The 23,449-nt window shown below is 41.4% G+C and overlaps 1 protein-coding gene across 4 annotated transcripts in view; it reads right to left on the minus strand.

Annotated features, from left to right (window-relative positions):
- The window catches only part of nav3 (neuron navigator 3), a 169,447-nt gene that overhangs the window by 76,942 nt on the left and 69,056 nt on the right, over positions 1-23,449 (minus strand). For 3 of the 4 annotated variants that reach the window (XM_041029925.1, XM_041029924.1, XM_041029923.1), the window contains exons 4-7: positions 23,291-23,363; positions 18,308-18,482; positions 11,470-11,538; positions 5,252-5,394 (exon numbers count right to left, since the gene is read on the minus strand). In XM_041029925.1, coding sequence (XP_040885859.1) covers positions 5,252-5,394; positions 11,470-11,538; positions 18,308-18,482; positions 23,291-23,363 — 460 coding nt within the window. Of the gene's footprint in view, positions 1-5,251; positions 5,395-11,469; positions 11,539-15,142; positions 15,269-18,307; positions 18,483-23,290; positions 23,364-23,449 lie in introns of those variants that run through there. The other variant, XM_041029926.1, reaches the window with a different exon arrangement.

The raw sequence follows: 23,449 nt of genomic DNA on the forward strand, positions 1-23,449 counted from the left end.
GCTAAGGAGAGTGTAGCAGCTTTTGCTCTTGAGAAAAAGTGAACAGAAAACCCAACTCAAAAAATGTCTTACATATTGAAACTGCTGTGGGTGTAGAAATTGGTGTCTATGCCTCTGATCCAGGGGTTTCTCCCTGTATGACTATTCAACATTGGTAGAAAATGACAGCTCTGGAAGAAAGTCCTCTTTGAGGAACTCACATCAAAACCAAAATTGCTGAAACGTTTCCTGCCATCAAACTCGTAGCTGCTGAAAATATCTGGACATCGTGTCGTCTACGTTTAGACATTTATCTCGACATAAAAGAGAATTTACAAGGTACATGACACTTGGTGGATTTTTGGTTAGATTTATAATAATAAAGGTACCCTAGGGATTTTTTTTTTTTTTACCTCTGGTAGTACTACAGGGAAATGTGAATAAAACTTAATGTAAAACTAACCTTTGTTTGTTTGTTTGCAAGACAACTTTCACTGAAATATCCTGATTATGTGCAGAGTGGGTTATTCTGCGTACAATTAGGGGGACATTCGACCCCATTAAGTTCAAATACATGAATAAAAATAAGTCAGTAGAAGGAAAACTCACTGACAACTAAAGGCATGATGTGAAAGATATGTATTATATATGGAAATTTCAAACCATTCCAAGCTTTGTAACACATTTATATTTTAGCCACTTATTAAATGTGCTGTCATTAATTCCATCGTGAGGCCTCAGTGCTGAGCTATGATGCATTACAAAGGTGTTTACTTGTGCCGCATTTGCAGTGAAGTGGTGCTTGGCAAATATAACATGGTGAACCAAGCAACACGTACTAACATGCATACATAAACATCCATCATGCGTGTAAAATAAATGTTTTAGCGACGGCCACTGAGTGTTGACCTTTATTCACAGCCTACTTTTCCTGTCTGGTTGATGCTCACTCTTTCCCTCCCCCTCCCTCTCTTGTAGACACACACATACACAAATACAAGATCTAGTACCTGACAGATAAGTATAGTATTTGCTTCAAACAATGAGAGGAATACAGACACAACAGAAGACAGGCAGGAAGAGAGACACAGAAATGTATCTCCGCCTGAGTTGAGTCTGAGGCCACTTTGGAGAAAAAAGACAGACTGATGAATAGAGGGAAAATGGAAAGGCAGAATTAGAAATGGGGCGGAAATAGAGAGGGAGGAGATGCAGTGACAGCATGAAGTTATGTGCTAGTAGACTGAGTGTCTGTCTGGCTATCAGTCAGCACAGTTCAGCCGGCTGAGTCACCTCCTGTCTGCAGCTTAAAGCCCCTTCAGGCAGGCGGAGGGGAGTGTTCAGCTTCAGAGTGTTCTGGCCAGGGCTGAGACACTTTAACCGGCTTACACTTCCAAAAAACATTCTCTAAACTATTAAAACATGCCTGAAAACGCCTTAGTGCACTGTGTCAGCTCCGGAGTGAAAAGTGCAATCTGTCAGGCTATAACAATGCCATGTATAGACTTCTCTTTGGAATCTGGCACCCTGGCTGAACGTATCAAGTAATCCAACACGACCAGCTGGCTACCAAAACATATTGGCAAGCAGTTTCGCACTGATTGAAACACAATGTACATGTATAGTTTCTACACTGATGATGTAAAAATGCATGATATAGGCCGTAAATATTGAATATAAGTAAATATTGAATTTAAACAAGTCTTTCTTTTGGTTTTTGAATATAACATAAAAAATGTTGTGTTTATCTGGGTCTTACTCATAGACCGTATATAAAAAGGTCTTACTACACAACCCAGCATCTCAAAAACAAAAGTGTGGCCAGTGTAACTTATTATGAAACTCTAATTCTGAAGACTGATTCTACACAGTAGGAGTGTGCATCATGCGTGTTTATGTGGGGACTGTTGTAACTGCTGACTGATGTAAAGTTGTGAATTTGATTGCACATGCAAATGAGAACATATGGATGTATGTGTTTACATCTATGCAGTCACATTTTTGATAATCAAGCATGCAAACAAGTGTGTATGTGACTGCTCCAAATGTGTTGATGAGCTGGGTGAAAGTGTATCTGTACAACAGCAAACACTCCCTGTGAATGTATACGACACTGCATATTTACTTTCTGCATATTTAAAAAGGCAGTGAACTGGCAGCCACAGATGAGACAGGTCAGAATGTAGATGAGTCTGATCTCAGACCAGCAGCAGATTTCATCTTAATCAACCACTTAAACTTACAAATCTCCTAGTGAAGGGAAATGGCACCTTTATTTTGTATTTATTTGCATATGTGTCTGCTCTGCCATCTAATATCAATATAAACGTGTTTCAAAGTGTGTGTGTGTGTCCTCTATATTACCCCTCATCTTTAGAGATAGTGCAGTGGCCCTCAAGGCAGTTTATGAACATGAATGAAGGAGGTTACAGGCATCTGAGTGATATTGTGTGTGTGTCTGTGTATGTCTGTCTGTGTCTGTGTTTGTGTGTCCAGCCAATTACCCCTGTCTTTAGAGACCCCCCTCCCCTTTTTTACCCGCTCCCCTTTCCCTACCCCGGAGGCTGTTTCACATTTTTTTCACTGTGTGGTGACTTGCCATTGCCATGGCAACAGAGTTTATTCTACTCTTTTTTGCCTCAGTGGCCGAGGCATGAAATGTCACTTCTTCTGGACCTTCTGCTAAAAAAATACACACACACACACACACACACACACACACACACACACATACATGCTGTTTGCAGTCACATGCCAGATTACACACAGAAACTCAGAAGCATGATGCCAGCATTTTAGTGGGTCTGCCTGTTGGAAACAACACACACACACCTGCACTGATACACACATTTATGTCTACTGGTCAGTTAAAACCTGCAGCCTTGACCTTTTTCCTCTTCCAAACTCTGCTGCTCTTGTTTGGGTTGAACCCTTTTCTGCTCTTTAGCTGCTCCCCACATTACATCACTGTCAGACAGATAACAAGTTATCACCTTGCTAGCCAGCTAGCAGAAGCCAGCAGCTTCTCCACTCAACTTTGACTCAGTTTCACAATTACGTGTTCCTACTCATCTTTAACAACAAGTAGTGCAATCACCAACTTTCTTAATTCCAATTCTACTTAACAACAAAAAAAATGCCCTTTGTTGCTTGTTTTTAATTGGCTGAGGCCAATTAGACAGTTGCATGGCAACAAGAATGATGCAACGCTGCTCGTAACCTTTGAGTTCTTGTTTGCTTTGGTCAGAGCTTCGATGTGTGAGAGTAGAGAAACAAAACAGCACTCTAATGGGTTTAATTCATCCCCACAGGGAGACACATGCCCACATATATTTAAAAAAAGTTAATGAAATAAACAAACAAGAACAAACGAAAAAGAAAACAGTACTTTCATACATAGGCAGGGCCCATACAGGTCAGACCAGTTGGCATCAGTCACCATTAGAGGTGCATTGCATTGTTTTGTACCAGACATGGCGGGGCCTTCAAACAAACCAGCAATAATTCATTGGTGTGCATTTACATCCATATCTAGTCACCATGGGCTGGGCATTTATACAGAGACAACACATCGAAGATGAGTGACAGTATGTGATGCATGAACCTAAAATAAAACATAGATCAAGATCAAATAAGAGGATGTGTAACATGACAGAGGTAAATGAAACTATCTGTAAGAGGGAAAAGAAACTCAAGAATATTAATAAAATGACTTGTGGCAGACACTTCCTGTATCTGTTCCTCTGTCTGCTACCTGCTTTTGCCCAGAAGGTTCAGGCTGCATCGCTGACATTTCCCCACAATTGATTTTTCTTTTTTCTTCTTTTCTTTTAGACCATAACTCTGTTTCATCTCCCCTGCAGTAAAGCTCCAACACCTGGTGTCTTATCTCTGCAAACTGAAGGTTTTTCTTCTGACACAGTCCAACTGCACTGTGTGAAAGGGCCAGAAAAGATGCATCTGCCCTTTAAAAAAGCACCAACTATTTTCACAAAAGAATTAAAAGAAACTGATCAGATGAATCTTTCATAATGGGGTTTGCTGAAGGACAAACCTAAAATAATAAGACTAATATGATACATCAGTTTCTCAATAATTTCTGATCCCTCTTTGCTCTCTCCTCAGCAACCAACTATAAACTACACTTAGTCAATTAGTCCATTCCCTGCCTACTCTCCCATTTCAATCCACTTGTCATCTCTGACCATGCATTCCTTCCTCATCCCGCCGAAGAGTGAAGTTTCAGACAGCAATCAGAAGGGTGAGTGAACATGTGAACTTTTAGGACTGAAAGCATGAGAGAATGACAGAGAGAGAGAGAGAGAGAGAGAGAGAGAGAGAGAGAGAGAGAGAATTTAAAAGAAGAGTTTGCTGGAGGCTTTTTACTGCTCTCTATGCCTCTCACTGGTTCTCTCCTCTAGCTCCATCACCTCCCACTGATCCTCTCTCAGCTCGACAGACTCAATCTTTTCTCAGGGACTGGTCAGTGTTTTCACATTCAAAGCAAGATCTCATCTTAGATACATGTATGTTACATATACTGTGAGCTGAGGCAAAAGGTTTGACATTATAATGTCATCATAATCTCATCAGGAATGGTTTTCATTTCATGACTGTGAGGCGTGGGAAAGATTTTTACTGGTATCACCGTACGAGCCAGTACATCATGATAAATCTTGTACATGAGCCAAAGGGAAATCTTAAAGCTATTAGAAATATACAGTGTGTGAGCCAATAGTAAAACCTTTCAGTAATTAAAACACTGTGAGTCAATATATTTACTCTCCACAACAGAAAGAGGCTGTTAAAACAACTATTTAGTTGTGAATAATCAATTTTGTGTTAAATAAAATGCCATATACTCTAACTCTCAGCTCTGGCAAGACCCTTTCTCAAAAACATAATCACTCTCATTAGCTTCATCATGCTTGACAAAGCAGCTGCCTGAATTTGCCCCTTCGGTCATCTCTCAAATGGCTCTTGCCATGCTGTGAAAATTTGTCGCCGCCTCCACTTAATGGCATCCATTATAACTCACTTGGAATAAAGAGCTGGGGATGATTCAGCAAACTGGTTAAGGGTGGTGAAGCAAGAGAGCCGACTCCTCTGCTTATCTCTCTGAGTCAGTGGTGCCATCAAGTGGCTGGGATGGGGAATGTAAAATGGGTGCCGCTATCTACCATCACCGACTTAAACATTATCAGGAAATAATGTGAGTATCCTTTTGTGTAAATGTATTGTGGTTATAAACACAGTAATGTGACCTCCTTACCTCTGTCGTTGCCACTGGCATATTGAAGAGGCTTGTTCTTGTCGATGCTGTTGAAGCTCTGGCTGCGACGGTTGAGGTTGGACGAGCCTGGGCTCCTGGAGGCCCCGCTGCCTGCAGCAGGTACCCGAGAGGGCCCCGGTAACCTGCAGGGTCCAATCCAGAAAGGAAAGGGTTTAAATTTTAAAATGACATACTGTTTTGTTTTGTTTTTTTGCTTTATAAAAATGGCTTGAGGCAGAGCTGCTCTTGGGTCAGAAATATGTTAATAGTCATGGTAATGATCAGTGGTAGGAGGATGAAACAGCCTTTCATTTGCCATCATGACATGACAGTGTTGCTTAGCCAGACACACTGTAATTCTTTTCCTCCACCCACCTGAGATTTACTATTTCTACCTTGAGAGCAGCTTTGCTTCAGGCAATGCTTTTAATAAATAAAGACATTTTCTGTTGCAGAAATATCTATGCTGCCAAATGTCCATGCTTTAAAGGATATGTTCACATTTTTCAAATATATTTTCATGTCCATGTGTACATTCAAAGAGTTGTGTTGCTGTGCCTCTTCTCCCTAGTACCAGTGCAGTGATCAATAACTCTTTCAGCATACATGGGAATGTGCTTACTTGTGTATTTCCATGTGGGTTGATAAGGGAGGATGAAAGGAGGAGGTGAAGTTGTTAACACTGACACTCAGGAAGTGACAGATAATAAAGAAAGATACAAGTGTTTGCCTCACAACTGTTTGAATGAGATCTGTCAGGACACATTATAGGCGGAGAGGAAAAATGAAGCTTAAGTAGATGAAAATAGACGTTGGAGACATTGATTGTGTCCTTTATTGTGTCCTCCCTCTCTCATCCTCCTACCATGCACAGTTATAGTTCATACTGCAACTCCATTTCTTTTATTTTACTGACACTGTATGTGGAAACAAAGGCTAACACACACACACCTGCCGGGAGGTTTGTGTTTTCAGTCCGTCTCTTACTCTCTCACACACACACACATACACTCACATAATCTTTTTCTCCCGACAGAGTCAAAGCTGCCAGTGTCAAATGCTGATTTGCCACGCTGCAGCTGGAGGATTTTCACGACTCTCAGGAGAGCACTAGAATAATTATACTATCAAAAACCTGTTGTTATTGTGCAGTGATTTTACATTGCATTTTTTGTGCACTTTGCCAGATGCTTTCACCAATATGTTTGTTAGTAAGTTATTTCAAAAACAGATCTGGGAGCTGGTTCAAGGATCATGACAAGATTTATGACAATTTAGATTTTTAGATTCGTTTCTACTATTGATCTTCACGGTTAAGGGTTGGATGCAATTTTTAGGAACTGGTTCCAAAGATTACATTTTACCCCACGAGTGGAATCCAATCAAAATGCATGTTTGACAAGGTATAAAAAGACAAGAGCAGCACAGCACAAAAACATCACACACACAAAAGTAGGAGGCAAGGCAGGAGTAAATGCTGTGGGTGTTTCCATTCAAAGCCTGGTCTAGTTCAATATGAGGAGGGAAAGAAGAACTCATGAATAGATTCTAACAACTTGCTGTCTTTCTGTCTTCCTGCCCGAAAGCTGTCGTGATGTCCTTTAACAAAGATAATCGATTTGCTATGCTGAATATGTCACTTGTGTCTGTATCACAGATGGAGCCGAGATGTCGGAGAGGAAAGTTGTTTTTTGTTTTTTTGGTGATTTAATCCTGAAGTGGTCAAAAGCTCTCAGCAGAGAAAAACATATTTCATATGTTCCCTTCTGTCTTTAAGGCCTTTATAAACAAATAGAAGGATAAAAAAACATCTTTCATTATAAAGAAATATCTTCCTACACTGCTTGCATTGCTCTTTTATTCCTCTGTTATACAAAGGCACCTACGATGACTCTGGAAAAAAACAGTTCACTTCCCTCACATACACTACTTCCTGCTTCTGAGTTGAGTCCGATCAACTATATTTTGTTTTGTCACTCTGATTCCATGTGTTAGGGGACACAAGAGCATTGCAGTCAACAGCAGGACATTCTGCAAATGATAAGAGCAAATCACTACAAGACATATTTAGACACTGAGCAACTCTTGGTCTTTAATTTCCCTGGAATATCCCTTTAACACTTTCAAATGTAGGTCAGCAACATGGCAGAATTAAAAGCTGGTGATTTGCCCTCTGGATATGGAATATATTCTATGCTGAGGATAAGTCCTAATAAACATGAACAAGAGCTGATAGTCCAAATACTAAGAGTGGTTGAAAAAAAAAACTTCATTTGTGACTTATGTTTCACCTTTTTCCACATTTATAAAGAGACCTGAGAAACACACAGTGAAGTAAAGTGAGTATATCGATCGCAGACAAAAATGTAAAGTGGAGAGGAAATTGTTAGTGAAAACACATTGCATTGTTGCAATGGTTTTCATATATCACACAAAAGTGGATTTAAAAAAAACTTGCTCCTGAGAAATTGAATGCTCCCAATTCATCTGTTAACATCACCTCAGTAAGACAGCTTTTGAATTCAAGTCAAGTCAGATTTTATTTATATAGCCCAGTTTTACAAATTTGCCTCAAGGAGCTTGATCTGTTCGGCATTACTACAACCTCTGTCCTCAGACACTTGAATCAGACAAAGAAAAACTCCCCAAAAAACGATTTAACAGGAATAAACAAGGGAGCTGAGCATGAGCAAAGCAAATTATGCTTTTAGAAGTCAGCACTTTTACTATTGCAGCAGAGGGGCTCGAATGGTTTATAATTGCAAAAAAAAAATCAAGTTTAGTTTGGGTGTCTCTCTCAAAAAATAGAACAAGGTTCAGCGATTAAGCAACCTGCACAGTGTGAAGTCAGAGCAAAACTGCCAAATAAGTCAGTTCATGTGCTGAGAAATGCAAACATTGTTTTATTCAGACACTTGTGCAAAAATAAAATGCACTCAAGTGCAAAAAGCTGACATCAGGAGGCAGCAAATGTGCCAGTCCTGTGCACTAACTTCCTTTGACTTTTTCACATCTTACTGTATGTCTACAGTGGTGACAACAGACTGCAGACAGCAGACAGCTTAGAGATGCTGATCCAGGTCTGAAAGCAGAGACTTGGTGCTCTGCCAGGGTGATCTCACTGAACTGCAGCCAGAGGTGGTCCTCAGCCCAGAGCTGAGGGTGCCTCACTGGGCTAAAACAGATGGACTAGTACAGTAGCAACCACATAATAGACAGCCAGAGAGAGAGGGCAAAGAAAGCTGCAGAGCAAAGAGGAGAGCCACCGAACTTTGGTGGTCAAATGAAATAAGTCACAACAAGACAGAACTAACCTCAGTAACCCCCACACACATGCACTGATAACAGTAGCTTTAGTGCTGGGAGCTTTCATAGGTACTAACAACAAGGAGAGGAATAGAAGAGAATAAGAGATAAAGACATTTAAAGACAAAGACCAAGAAGAATGAGAAGAACAAAAGAGAGAAGTGAGAGAAAAAGATGCAGAGAGGGAGAGAATCGGAGAACACATACTGGAGCTGCAAACCCAGACAAGAGAAAATGAAAGATAAACAGAGGGAAAATGAGCGAGAGATTGAGGCAATTCAGATGGAAATCAGAGGTAGTCCCTTTTATCATCTGATTCTTTCATCTTCCAAAATACATGTTTGCTAATGCATCAGCAAAATGGAGCTGGAGAGGGAAATATGATGTAAATTCTGGACACTGATTTTGTTTCAGGACAGACTTGGGGAAGTGTATCTGACACGGAAAGGATCTACATCCTACTAGCGAGGAGAAGAAAAGAATAAAGGAGCTGAGCAGCACATTATTCAGCCTGTCAGTCACTGGCTATCAGGACTAGTTCTTGCAGAGAAGAGAGTATTTCCTGCTCATTTCCCTTGCCAACGTCTTGACAGTGAGTCTGGGGATTCATGCCAGCACCTACCTAGTGCCTGCTTCTTACAAAAACATCTTCTATTTGCCTGAGTGCAAAGCAACTGGTCTAGCATGTCTGGCATTCAAGCCACCTTCAAGACAAAGTCAAAGCCACCTCAGGCTTATTATTATTGTAGAAATAGTGGGCAGGTGGCCAACAAGCTGTCCAACATCACCCTCTGCTGCAGAGATGATGAACTTTAAGGGCCACACCAGTGTTTTATTTTATTTGTTTTATTAGCCCATTTACAAATCATACAAATCATTTATATTTAACATCATCGCTATCCACCTTACAAACCATGCTCTGCTCCGCTTCAGGCTGCCACTGATTTGCGTTCATTTTTGTATTTTATAAAAATCAATGAGCTGACTCTTAAAACACTGACAAAGAATAATGCAGACTTATTTTTACTGTGATGGATCGTACAAGTCGAGCATCAAGAGTGTGCTAATTGAGTTTGTACAAAAGTTAATGGTAATCAATGGCTGCATGGAACTGCAGGAACAATACGTTAAAACACATAAAACTGCAAAGCAGCAAAAATGTAAAGTACAGATGATTTGTACTCAAGGAGACAAACCCTGAATACAGTGGTGCAGTCTTTAAAAGCTGCTTAAAGGTACAGTATATCCTAATGAAGTGCCAGGAGAGCATATGCAAGTGCTGTGCATGGGTGAGCCTGGGGGGGAGTCAGTGTGTAACCTTAGCAGTGTTAGTGTGTGTTCACAGTAAAATCTGGATCACTTTACCTATACTGCAAAGCTGTTTCACTGCAATTCTGGTCAAATGTCCTCATCAAAGAGAACTACCGTGTGGTTAATCACAGAGGAAAGAAAATAAGAAGCAATGACATGAAGTAAATCGTTATGAGAACCACAAAAATCAATGAAAAGCTCTGTGCTGACACTGAGTCTCATACTCGGAAGGCAGAACATAATAAAAGCCGCCAAGGGCAACCAATCCTGTTGTCTTAGCTGTATGCTTACACTTAGCCATTTCTTTACTACTTTGCGGTTATGAACAACAGAGAATCAGAAAAACTTTTTTTTTTAGAATGGTAATTATAGCAAGGAGCACTTCCCCCGAGAAGGTAACATGAGGCTTAACAAACCCAAAACAAAAATACAGTGGATATGTTTCTGCACCTGAAATAACTGAAACAAGTTACAGAGGTAAAAAGTGCTGTTGCTGTTGAATAAAGGATAGTTCCTTTAATTCTGGCTAACAAGCAGAGTGTCAAATACAGAGAACAGAAATCCCTCTAGCACCTTGAGAGAAACACTTTTCACCACATTCAGGACAGAATATGAGAGACACATCAGTTCTGTTCCCATTTTAGAAGTGCTAAAACTTTCTTGCTTCATAGATAGGAGAGCAGGCAATTCATGGGGATAGAGAAAAGATTAGAATCACATGGTAACAGAGGGTCGCTTATACTGTCAACGCTCACTGACCTCTAAAACATTTATTTTTTTGTTTTGTGTCGTGCATATATCTTCATCAGTGTGTAGGAATTAAAGAGCTATTTCTGCAGAGCAGCAGCAGCGAGGTTTGTTGTCAGTGATGTGAGAGGGCAGATTACCACCCATAGGGCTGGAGCTGCTGGCTGCAGCATTTTTGCCATTGCTCAGTGGCGGCTGGAGAGGAATTATTTGCCAGCACGCTGGTTCCCACTGCTTCTGAGCTGGAACAAATGTTGCAAGCATCAGACAACTGGACTCTGGGGTGTGCTCATACAGTATGTGTGGGCAGATTTGATATGTTCTCATATGAACATATATGTGTGTGTAGCATCTTTGTATCTATGTGGTCTTGGTCATATGCATATACATTCCATGTGTATAGAAAGCATGAGTGTCAGCGCCAGTATACTTACGTTTACAGCTGTGTGTGCGTCTGTGTGTGTTTGTATGTGTGGTGGAACTGAAGTCTGTGGCTCCCTAACTTGTAGCTACAACACGTTTTCAATAATGATGGTCCTGTTAAACTGAGACGGTACTATAATGAACATTTAGCACACTGAGAGAGACTCTGAGGGACGGTTACATCCTTCTGAAGTATCCTTTAGCAAAACACTGAATCTCTATCAGCTGTTCTCTAGCTGACCCTGATCTTTGACCTTCCTGTGGTGGTAACAGTATCACAAAAAACAAAAAAAAATTATGCAAAAGTTGAGGTCCATACAAAAAAGCCCTTCAAAATATGAAAGACCCATAGAAAGAACTTTAAACAACACGGTCAGACTCAGCTTATCTTCTAAAATAAGAGAGTTACATGAATACTTTGCAATATTTACCTTGTGTTTTTCTTCTGTGGTGACCCTATTCCACTGTGGCCCGGAGGACTTGCATATCGTGCTGTGAGACTGAGGAGAGAGCAGAGAAAATGACAGAGAGACTGTTAACACAGTTAGACGAGGAATGAGACCAGCGTCTTGCTGGAATTTTCTTAATCCATTCCTTAATGTAATAATGTGAGTGAGAGGAGGCATTCAGATAGAGGCAGCAAGAAAACAACAAAGAGATAACCGGGGAGAGGAAAGAAGAAGCACATGGTACAATTTTAGAGCATGCCAAAAAAACATTTTTTTGATTTTTCACGTGATGGCTCACACATGTTTATTACCACACGTGTATGACTCAGCCAGTAACATCCATTTATAGGGCCGCTGACATAAAAACTTTCACAATCAATTTCGTGGTGGCACTGTTTGAAGACAACCCCAGAACACACTACACACGAGGCAGAGGCAAAGGAAATGCCCACAGCACCAGTCACAGTTTATAACCCAACACTCACTGTTAGTCATTCATGGAGACGGGAATTAACGCTGGCTTTTACAGGCGGGCTGCTGCATTCATGTTTGACAGGAAGTAGTTAAGCTACTTGTAGAGTGCTTTATGAAAAAAAGAGATGTCTTTAATCATCATCCGTACAAACCTGTAAACAATGAAAAGTCAAAGACCAGGTGGAAAGGCTGTTGTTTATTCCTGTGTGTAAATGTCCTGAATGAACTGTATGACTCGCAAACCATGTGAGTATTTCTCACTTGTTGTCACAAACTGAATGAACAGACCCTCTACTGAAAGTTAGCCACAACATTAAAACAGGTAACTGCTTTTAAAGCTGTGGCTGATATCGGTATATTTTTTAAGCCAATAGCCCTAATGACGTATTGTTGATGCATTGCTTGCTAAACAACCTGTGAAAACCCACTAAAAGCACCAGTATCATTTTAATTTCTGCCAAGGAGGAAAGAATGGTTCTTGATGAACATTCAGGCTAACTGCTCCACCAGAAGGATGAATTTCAAAAGCAGTTTCACAGTTCGGTCACAGTAGCATTAATTTACAAGGTTTTAGCTAACTTAAAGAATCTATTCCCACAAAATGCTAACTGTACTTCACACCCAGCTTAATGTTAACAGAGCATTAAGTATCTTATACACACAAATCCCCCTTCAAGCAGTTTTAAATATTGTTCATTCAAATAATTCCCCTTCATCCTGACACATTACAAATACATTGTTTTATAGCATGAAGAAGCTAATTGTTAACTCATACCTTACCGAGGCTGCAGAGACAAAGAAAGTTTTCCGCTCAGTTCCTCTTGAGGAGGGTGTTCAACAGTAAAACCATCTTGAAACTGTCCTCTACAATGAGCAAAGCCGTTCAGCTATGCTTCAGACAGAGGAAGCAACAAACACCAGCAGTCTGTTTAGACGTCTTTCTTTTCTTACAACGGGGAACAACTTGTTCTCTGTTTTGTGATTGTGGGCTGCTGGTTTGGCGTTGGTGAGTGAAAGTGGACAGAGACAATAAACTACCTATACTGGGTGGCTGAATGACGCACTGCAGTCATCGCATCTTATTTACTATTTTTTCTGCTTCTAGTGTGCAGTTCTCAGCTTTGCATAAAACTGAATATAATCAAATGCCAGCAACTCTGGAATGTGAGTTTTACATTTTAACATTTCATGCATTTAGCTGACACCCTGACCAGAGTGGATAAAAATGAGCTCAGCAGAAAAAGACTACCAGAGAACCAACAGCACAAATAACTAAACTTACTGGTTTGAGTAGAAAATTTTAAAATATATTGTTTTAAAGGAACTGCACACCCCAGATACCATACCATCCAAAAACTGTACACACACACACACACAGTCTTTTACTATTCATATCTCTCCCTCTGGACAATTAACCTCACTTTTAAACCACCTGTGATGAAGTGCCGAGCCACTGTACATCTCTAATTGTCCTTGCAGGCTTTCATGATGCAATGTTACACCACTGAGCTTCAGAGCAGACAGCAGAGAGGAAGCAAGTTCACAGCAGTTTCCTATTACACTGACGAGCACCTTTGTATCATGTAATTAGTGAACTATATCATACGTGACATGTTGCTTAATGATGTCTGACAACTAAAAATGATCACCTTAACTTCCAAAAACCCCTCACAAACCACAACACGTTTCAGCTCCCAGAAGTATGTTTTGTGCCCTATTAAATACCCCAAATGACACCTAGCACAGAAAAGACAAGCTGAGGCCGATATTAATGGAGCCAGCTGCACTCTAAAATGCTTTTTCAGCATTTTGATGACAAAAAGCATCAAGCTTAGATTTGTGCATCATTTTCCTCTCTAAGTTTTTATCCTGCTTCATATTCAGAGTGAAAGTGCAGTGTAAGGATGTTAGCAAGGAGGAACAAGGGTTCAAAGGCAACAAAGGCTGCAGGAGTCTAAGAGAGGTAGTGTAGGTGCAGCTCATGTAGGACCAACAGTTGTAGTTGATAGTGAAAAAAAAAAAAAAATCTGGTGTACTGTGGTGCACATTTCCACCACAAGACCCTTCCTGATCCCCTCCTCCCCCCTCCAACTTTATAAAATGCAATGAAACATGAAGGTAATGCTATAGAGTCCCCAGCCCACAACATTTAAGATCTTTCCAATGTGGAAAAAGAGACACCAGAACACATGAGAGCAGGATCTAGGGATAGGGAAAGGAGATGGGGTGGTGGTGAAGAGGAGGGTGGGGGTGGTACATTCTGTCGCTTTTGATCAAATACAACATGCATCAACGGGGCCTCCGTTTAATAGCCCACAACACTGCGGAGCACATGCAAGCGATATTGGATGCCATCGCTGTCCTATTAAATGTGGGTAATATCAGTTTCAGCTTGACTGTAGCCACAGCTCTGAGGTCAGACACAAACTGATGGGTTTTAGCTCCAAAATGGCGAGTGCTCAGGCAGTCAGGCCACTGTGATGACAGCAGGTAATGAGATGTCATTCGACCTTCACATCCAGGGGGGATCCATCCTACACGTTCCTATCAAAGCCTAATCAGCGCTCGCTTTTTATCCCTCCTTCTAGAACTGTTACTCATGAAGTCCCATATCTGTCTGAGCATGTGACACAGTCAGGCTAATATACACAGCTGTTGTGTGGCAATTCCTGGGCAGCATTAATTTGGTATGTACAGGTAGCAGGTAGGTTAAAACAATATTCAATACACTGGAAGAGCTTCCGTTCACTGAGACTGTTTCTCCTGTTCATAGCCTCAAAAGTGATCTCTTCTCAAAGCAACAGTCCTTGCCAAGTGTAAAAAAGTTCATCTGGAGCGAATACAACAGTCAGCACCATGAGTTAGTTCAATCAAGAGGGTACGTTGCAAAGTTTTTAGTTCTTTGTGTTACTACTCTCTCTTGTGACACAATTAGTTTAACACACATGCAGCATGAAACTTGGCTTTTATTGTGTTCTACACCACTAAGTGAACAAGCTGTTGGCAAGACTAATAAGTGCTTTCAATCAAAATCTGTCAGTGAACATTTTCTATCGGAAAGACCAGAAAATATATCCACATATGTTAACAGATTATAGCAGGAACCAAACCAATAAAAGCACCTATCTATGATGTATGAGCCTGAAACAATAAACAGGACAAATGGAACCAAACTATTTACCAGTTCATGATGCCACTGACACTAATCCATCCACTGCAAATCACCACTTGATTTCCAAAACGATCCAAGCTCTGTCCCCTGGACTCTAACACACACACACAGTTCAAGCTAAAACTGTACCTGGGAGACGAGTCAGGCTTGGCCACACTGTTGGCTCTCCCATAAGGCAAACAGCTCTTCCTGTCGCGAGACACGGCGGTGGGCAGGCGTGAGGAGCGCCAGACCAGGGGGTCAACTTGTTCACCCCGGGACATGGTGAGTTAAAGAGGGAGGGTTTGCTGTGCCTTGCCAGGCCCCGGGCCCCCCCTGCCTTCTAGAGCTCTGAAAACCTCCTGTGGCTCCGGGCTGTCGCGATCTGTCCAATGGGGAGTTCCCCTTGGACACGCGCACACACACACAGTCACACACATCCCATCCCCTGTCCCAGAGACACCAGTTAGGCCAGCAGGTGCTGTCTATAGAAAGCTCCCCATACCACAGCTGTAGATGTGCAGTAGGCCAAATGTGTAAGAGTGTGAGAGTGTGTGGGAACGCGTGTCTCAGTCTGTGTAAATCTGTGAGACAGATAATTTGATAATTTAAAAAGCTTAACATTTTTAATTTAAAACACCCATTCTTCTGGCTTATCTTATATTTTATGAAGATACTCAGACATGCTAAATCTTCAGGGTCGACTGGAGCTTACAGGAATTCATCACTGTGGAAAATTAGAATTGGAGAAGATTTTTATGAATAGATTTAATTACATCTCAGTGTTTTGAATTGCGGGTGGAAAGGAAGAGGAGCCAGCAGCACGAGCCAGGCGTGAAGCCTCAAACAAGAACATTACAAATCTTTAATATAATTTTAAGTTGACATGGTACACTATGAAAAGCGCAGGGAAAGTAAACTTAAACATTTGACTTTAATCAGTTTGTGGTTACATACTATGCTGTGAGTTCTTCATATAAACTCAATTTCAAACAGTCTGGATACAACAAGCAAGACACATCCAATGATTTATGATGCAGTGGCTGTGTGTAACAATGCATCAGTTATAAGAGGCCAAAAAAAATCTACCTTCAGACAGGTGTCAGGGGTTGGTGATGTTCACTGCAGCTTAGAAATGTATTGCCACTGTAACCTGCTTCTTCTCCATTTCCCATAATGCTTTTGTACATGCTAAACTTGATGGATTCAGCTTATGTAGGTGGAAAAAGTGGAAAAAGAGCAGGACCAGAGTCAATGTCTCAGACTCCTCATTACAAACACACCTCATGTGGCTAGTAACTGACATTACTGAACGTCAGAGACACATTTTTTACATCAAAATACATTAAAGCTGCATGGGATCTGTCTTTAAATAACATGACCTCATATATGTTTAGGGATGTGGATTGATAGCATTTGATCAAATATGGATCCAGTTCCAAATCCACTTGTCAATACCTTCAAGATTATCACAGAGAGATTGTGAATGCCTGATTATTCTTCACGTGATAAAATGACAACAAAGTTTTCCTTCCTTTTTTCTGACTTCCCTCTCCTTTAAAATGATTAAATGGAGTCTCCACACCTTTCCAGACATTCTTGAGCTACAGAGAGAGGCTGAATAGTTCAGACATCCCCCAAAAACTCACAGATTAATGGCTTACTTTATCACTGACAGACATGGACTGATTCTCTGACCTTGACTGTGGCCTTCAGCATTCAAATGTGGTTAATTTATCAGCTTAGGGCAGTGAGACATTACTGGAGCTGTGGACAGCAAGGGCAAAAGGTCTATTTGGAAATTAACTGAGCCACTTCACAGAGACCTTCCCTCGTGAATTTTTACTGTCTTATTCCTCAAATATATCTCAGACACTTCCTTGTATTTTTTGATAGGCCAAAAGTAAAGCTTCTCTAATGGCTTTGTGTGTGTGTGTGTGTGTGTGTGTGGTATATTGGTACAGCATGTTTGCCAGGCTGGACTGATGCAGTGGTGTGCTTCAAACTTTGCCGTTAGATGTGTATGTGTGTGAGAGTGCTTTCCACCTGTTGTGGGGCCGGGGGGTGCAGGAGGGTGGGAATGGGAGGCAGCTGTGCCCTTAATAACCCACACACACACACACAAACACACACACCTCACCACCAGTATTTCCTAACTCATCCAAACAGAGTAAGGCTAAAGCTCTCGACAATATCATCTTACTCACATAATGTCTACTCAAGTGCTGAGACTATACGCTCTTATTGAGCTGATTTTACGCATATACACTGCCTTGGACTCATACACACACACACACACACTCACACAGCACAGCCAAACAGAGCCGTAACTTGATCTAGTCAGGGGGAATGCAGCTCATGTGTGGCATGTCAGGCCTTCCTTTAGATGCTACTCTAATGCCTGCTCTGTCTATTTACATCACACAGGGACAGACCTTTGCTTTTACTGCCTTTTACTGCCTGTATGCCAACACTTCTACTGTGCAATGCATGTCTTCATAGTATAAAGTAAATAAATAATAATAATAAGTAAACATAAGCTTTTTCATAGTATAAACCCATTACAAGCAAACTCAGGACAACTCACTGTGCCTAAAATCGAGTAAAAAGTAAAATACTGTAACTTTTTATGAGGCTAGCTGTTTCCACCTGCTTGAAATCTTTATGCCGACTTAACCTAACAGGTTGCTGCTAGAAATTTATATTTAATGGACAAACATGAGAGTTGTATCAATATTCCACATGAGAGTTGTATCAATCTCTCTATCATAGAGTGAGAAAGCATATTGAGGCTAGGGCTGCATTAAAAATGTAAATCTAATGTAACTTCTCTACCCTGCTGTCAGCCAGCTTGACTTGTCTCTGTCAAAATTTCCTTATGGAGCTGATGCAGCAAAAGCCCTGTGAGCATTTAATGAGAAACATCTTCCATGAAGGCTGTTACTCATTTCCACGGAGAGACGGTCATATCCATCAGTTTCCTGTTTACAAAAGCTCTAACTGGACCTAATTAAGCATCCAAAAGCAATAAATCAGTCGACCTCTATTCCAGCATGCATCCTAAAAAATAATTGGCCCCCTAATTCAAACCAGTGACATTAGCTTGCCTCTTTGACCTCTGGGTTACCTCTGAGACCCAAACAAACACCAAACTACAGTCTCACAACCACATGGAGCTTCTACAGTGTAACATACCTGGACTGCATCTCTTGTGTCTTGTGGCTGCTGGTGGACGGTGCGGTGCTGCTGGTCTGCTGGCTGAGCTCCACCAGGGACTGGTAGTACTGCTGCTGTTGTTGCTGCTGCTGCTTGTAGCGCGACAGGATGAAGAAGAGGCCCAGGATGCTCTTTAGGTTGCCATTCCTGATTTCTGGAGGGACAAAGCAGAAGGATAATTTGAGCCCGTCATTTGAATTCATCCTGCACGCAGCATGTATTACCACTGCATGTAATGATTTGCAACCTGCATCTGCCCTCCAGTCATTTTGTAGGGTTAAAATTATTTATGCAAGTGAAAATAATGCAAATGGGTTTTCCATTTGTGTAGAACCAAACCAGTGTCCTGTGATGCAAAAAAAATATCCAGACCATTTATTGTGCATTTCAAACACTGTAGAGTGAACATTTGTTGACTTTTTAAAACAAAAAATCACTTGGGGATGGAGCTGAAGTGCAGCTGTTGTGCAACAAGCATTTGAGTTTTATAAGAGCAATTATATACTGGCTAAGTGGAGATACTGATTTATGCTATATACTATGCAGAGTCAGAGCCTTTACCATTCAGAGTCAAAGTAACACTTACACTGACGAGAACAAACAGTTGTCATAGATCCAAACTAAAGCATCTGCTCACATACATGAGCTAACACACAGCTGGGTGATTTAGGAGTGTAGCTCAGCATGGGGACTCCTGGACCGGTGTTTAACAGGCAGGAATCTGGTGTGACAGCAAGTCTGAGGCCAAGCCAAAAATATACAACACAAATCTCATTTACAGTTCTGCTTCTGCCATGAAATGAGGAACTAATAGTGTGTTTACAGGTGCTGTTGGTAAAGTGGTAGGATACTAACAGAAGTGACACAATTCTGTGTACTGATACATTCTTTAAATGGATGAGATAAAAAGGGAAAATGAGAGCAGCTGAGTTGGATTTCACTATCTGAACTAAAATGAAATACGCTATAAAACAGAAGCACAGATGGAAGCAAAAAAAGGACATAACACAATAAAACAAAACATACTGATAATGGAAATGAACTCAAAGGAGGGAAATGTACTGTATGAGAATTAAGGAGATTATATTCGCATTTGGGGAATCAGATCTCCCAGAAACCCCTGCCCTGCAGCCGAAGTTACCTTATTTGCTGAGCTGGCAGCAGCAAGAAAGCTCCAAATCAATGAATAACTTTGTCCTGAGCGTTAATCTTATCCTCAACAGTTCCTGAGTTCATCTCAGACAACACTCAAAACAAATGCATTTCTCACAGATTCCTGCACACACAGCTGAGATAGGATTCAGCAGCCACAGAGGAGGAGAAATTGATCACTGTGGCTAACGCACCCATTTATGAAATGGACTTTTCACATCAAACCCTCAGTGAGAGCTGGCACACAGAAGCACAGGAAGGGTGGCAGCGGCTGACGCAGGACTTTTTACTCCATTTTTCAATCCGGTGAGACTCAAACATTCTCCCCAGCCATCCACGGCTCGGGCTGTTTGGAGACTGTGAAAGTTGGAGAAGATTAATCTCACGGGGGTGTTTTCCATTTTCTAACACCCAAAGGCGGTAATTTATACTGGGCCTCAGAGAGCGTCTGAACAGCAGTGCTTTCTGTGCTTTAGGGTGAGACAATGTTGCAGATTCAGGCGTCCTAAGAGCTGCTGTGGACTGAAACCTTTGGCAACTGGTAAAATTTATAGAAATTACAGTGATGAGGAGGGCTTGCACCAATGTTACACTACCTTGCTGTTAAGTTTTATAGAAACAGTTTCTGGGAGACAATGTTGAATGATGAGCTAATTTGCAACACATACCTAATTTTACAAATATATTCAACATAAACATCATTCATTGTTATGCTCATAAAAAAGACATAATTTTGGTGTGTTAATTAGTTGTATAGGAACTGTTTTTAAGGAAACAGGGTTGCTTGTGTCTGCATTGATTTCCTGCGTTGCACTGCTGCACCATGATTGGCTGATTGGATAAATGCATGAATAAGCAGGTGTAGAGGTGTTCCTAATAAAGTGCTCTGTAAGTGCGCATCGTCTGTAGAGTGACTGACTTGTCAAAGTCTCAAGCACTCTCACTCACACGTGGCACAAAGTAGCACCTTACTGACTCTTCCTTTCAAAACAATGTAGGAGAGAGTGTCTGAGATTTGACAGGCTGTGATAGAGAGACGGATAACTGGATCCCATTAGACGCTTTTTGTCGGGAAACAGCTTTTTCATCCTCTGAAGGCAGGAGGACTCTCACTGCTCTGGAGCAGTGTAGAAGATAAGTGTTCCTTCTTGGCACAGGCTCAATGAAAATGTGCTTTTGCTTCTGGAGGCCTTTTAGGTGGCTGACATGGTTTCATTCAATCTTTTTCTTTTTCTTATTTGGATTAGTTATTTCATGAGTCACAGAGTAATTTGGAGGAGGTGAAGGAAAGGTTTTAGCACAGCTGGGTAATACAAAGTAGAAGGCAAACGCTGTGTGAGCACTTAAGGACCATATAGTCTGTCTTTACCTAATTAATCAACCATTTCGGCTGTAATCCCCAGATAGTACATATTCAGCAGTCGGGTATATCACTCCACAGCTGGTTTTGTCTTAGCCTCACCCTAGGCCTCACCTTCTGGTCCGAGAACAAGTGTGTACCTCTTGCTGACACAGCACAGATGAGTGTTTAAGTAGACTAATGAAATTAGTCTAATTTTTTTTTTTTTAAATCACCCACTGAGAACAAAAAGCAGGAACTTTATTGTGGTGAGTAGGTCATACTGCGGGTTGCCCGCTAGCACTACAACCAAGAAGAGCCAGTTCTGCTAAGGTCTCAGTTGCAGAGACCCTGCACTGGAAAGAAGCTTTAATGACTTGCTGTAAGGACCCCCTCACTGTAGCCCATTATCAGCTGCAGGAAATGTGTGTTTAAAGGCTTTACACCTGCTTTTTAAGCCTGGAAACGGTAGACTGAACTTCCTGTGGATAATTATCACATTTTAAGTCATAAAATTTCTGCTGCTTTTGATATATTGTTGTGTTAAAGGGTCATTTGTGAGCTGAGTTTGAATTTATAACAAGATTAAGAGTCTACAGCCATGCTACTGGTATGGAGGTATATCTACGCAGACCAGTGCTTGCAGCTAAATGCAAGAGGATGCAAAGTTAGTGAAAGCCACACATATTAACATTACAATCTGCCAACACTTGTTTTGAGAGTGGTTAGTTTCTTCTTCCCTCATCATATTCTGATGATCTGGGTTTTCATCTGTAGTCCTCTAGTACACAAACCCCTTGGTGTTACAGTCATACTGCTCTGTACCATGACTTTCTTTTCTTGCATGAAAGAAAAAACAGGCTTTGGACTTGTTTTCATTATAGCCTGTAACCTCCCTCAGCGGAAACGTCTGCGGGGGAACAAACACTCTTCAATAAGATAAGTTTTTCCGGAACTTTGGTTTACAGCCTCCCACCAGAGAGATGCAAGGGGGACTTCTAGAGAGGTTATTACAATAAGTAAGTTCTAAGTTCCTGTATGCACATCAAACATTCCACTTTATTTAATTCCCATGCCTTGTAAAAAGATAATAAAGACTCCATATGCCAGCCAACAGAATCTGGAAAGCCCTGGGCTGATTCAAGACTTGAGAGGCAAGACATGGCCATCTAATTCAACTCACAAGCACACACCACACACGCTGCGTAAGCTTTAAGAATAAGGCTGACAAAGGCAGAGAGTGAGGGGGAGAAAGACGGACGGAGCGAAGGGAGTGATGAAATGCAGCAGCAACAGCAGTGGACAGAGTAACCCAATAGCCCATATATTTACAGGCCCACTTTGAAATTCCAGGCCTAGTGAGTCACTTTGCTGTTTTTAGGGCTGCAGTTGGGGGGGCACAGAATTTAGAGCTGTCGGTCAGTGTGTCAGGCTGTCAGGCTATTTCTGCTGCTGGAGAGGTCAAGGGCACGTTCACCTCTTTAATGTTTAAAGGGGAGCAGAAACAACATGAGGTCTGGGCAGGGACAGGTCCTGAATAACAGTGCTTGTGTGGGACTATATAGAAAACTCCAATCAGCAAGACTTAGTTTGGGGTTTGTTTCGTGTACCAGTGTACCTCACACACTGTTAGCATCAACATACGCTATTATGCTATTTCACAGGGCTAAAGTGCACTGTCACAAAGCTCAAGCTACTGCACCTTGTCTGCACCTTAATGTGCAGCAGGTCAGGTGTGGGCTATGGGCGTCAAGTGGCGCACATCAAATGATACAGTGCCACACAGGGCATCTGGTTGATGATTTGCCTGAAAGACTTCACAGCAGCTCTTGGCCTGCAGTAAAAAAAAACTGACAGCAGTTAGATTTGTTTACAATCTTTGAGGGAATCTTGAGTTTCTCCTGCCGAGTCCAAACGTAGTGTAAAACATAATCGTAACACATAGTTTGGAACCTGACTGTAATTTTAACCTCGGCCTTGTGAGAAATTTTATCTTATCATTCAATTCGGCAAGTAGTCATTCAGCACAAAGCACTGCTGTAGACACGGCTGTCATATAAGCCATGTACCGTATACCCTGATGGTCGGGAGGCGAATCCCTCTCTGCAGGTTTTATCCTCCCACAATCCACTTTGATGCCCTAATGATTGCCTTCACTGCCATAGTGAAAGCTGGAGATGGAGAAACTGTGCACCCCTGCCATGATACCAATGTGGTAAATTCCATTGCTGTGAAGTATAATAGTATGTCTTGGAAATAGGCTTTAACTAGTTTTTTTTTTTTTTTTTAAGACATTTGGTTCTGTGCAGAAATGGAAAGCTACCCACAGAAGGTTGGGTGCTGCTGGAGCCAAATTAATTTTCCAGGTCTAGAAATTAGAAATACAACAGGGAGATCCCTCTTCTGCTGTTCCACTGATTCAATTAGGAGTTTAATCAGGCCTTGAATTGCATATTGTTTATTCTTCTTACCTTCTGCTGAGAGCCCTTGTACATTCACTCCTCTGGCGTCCAGGAAACTGAGGCAGGCGTCCACATTTTCGATCTGTTGAGAGGACGGCAGACAGTCAGCACAAAGGACAGACACTGCAAGAATGTGACGATAGTGAACATTCAATGAGCCTTAATGTC

The sequence above is a fragment of the Toxotes jaculatrix genome, chromosome 22, assembly GCF_017976425.1.
Source record: "Toxotes jaculatrix isolate fToxJac2 chromosome 22, fToxJac2.pri, whole genome shotgun sequence".
Lineage (NCBI taxonomy): Eukaryota > Metazoa > Chordata > Actinopteri > Toxotidae > Toxotes > Toxotes jaculatrix.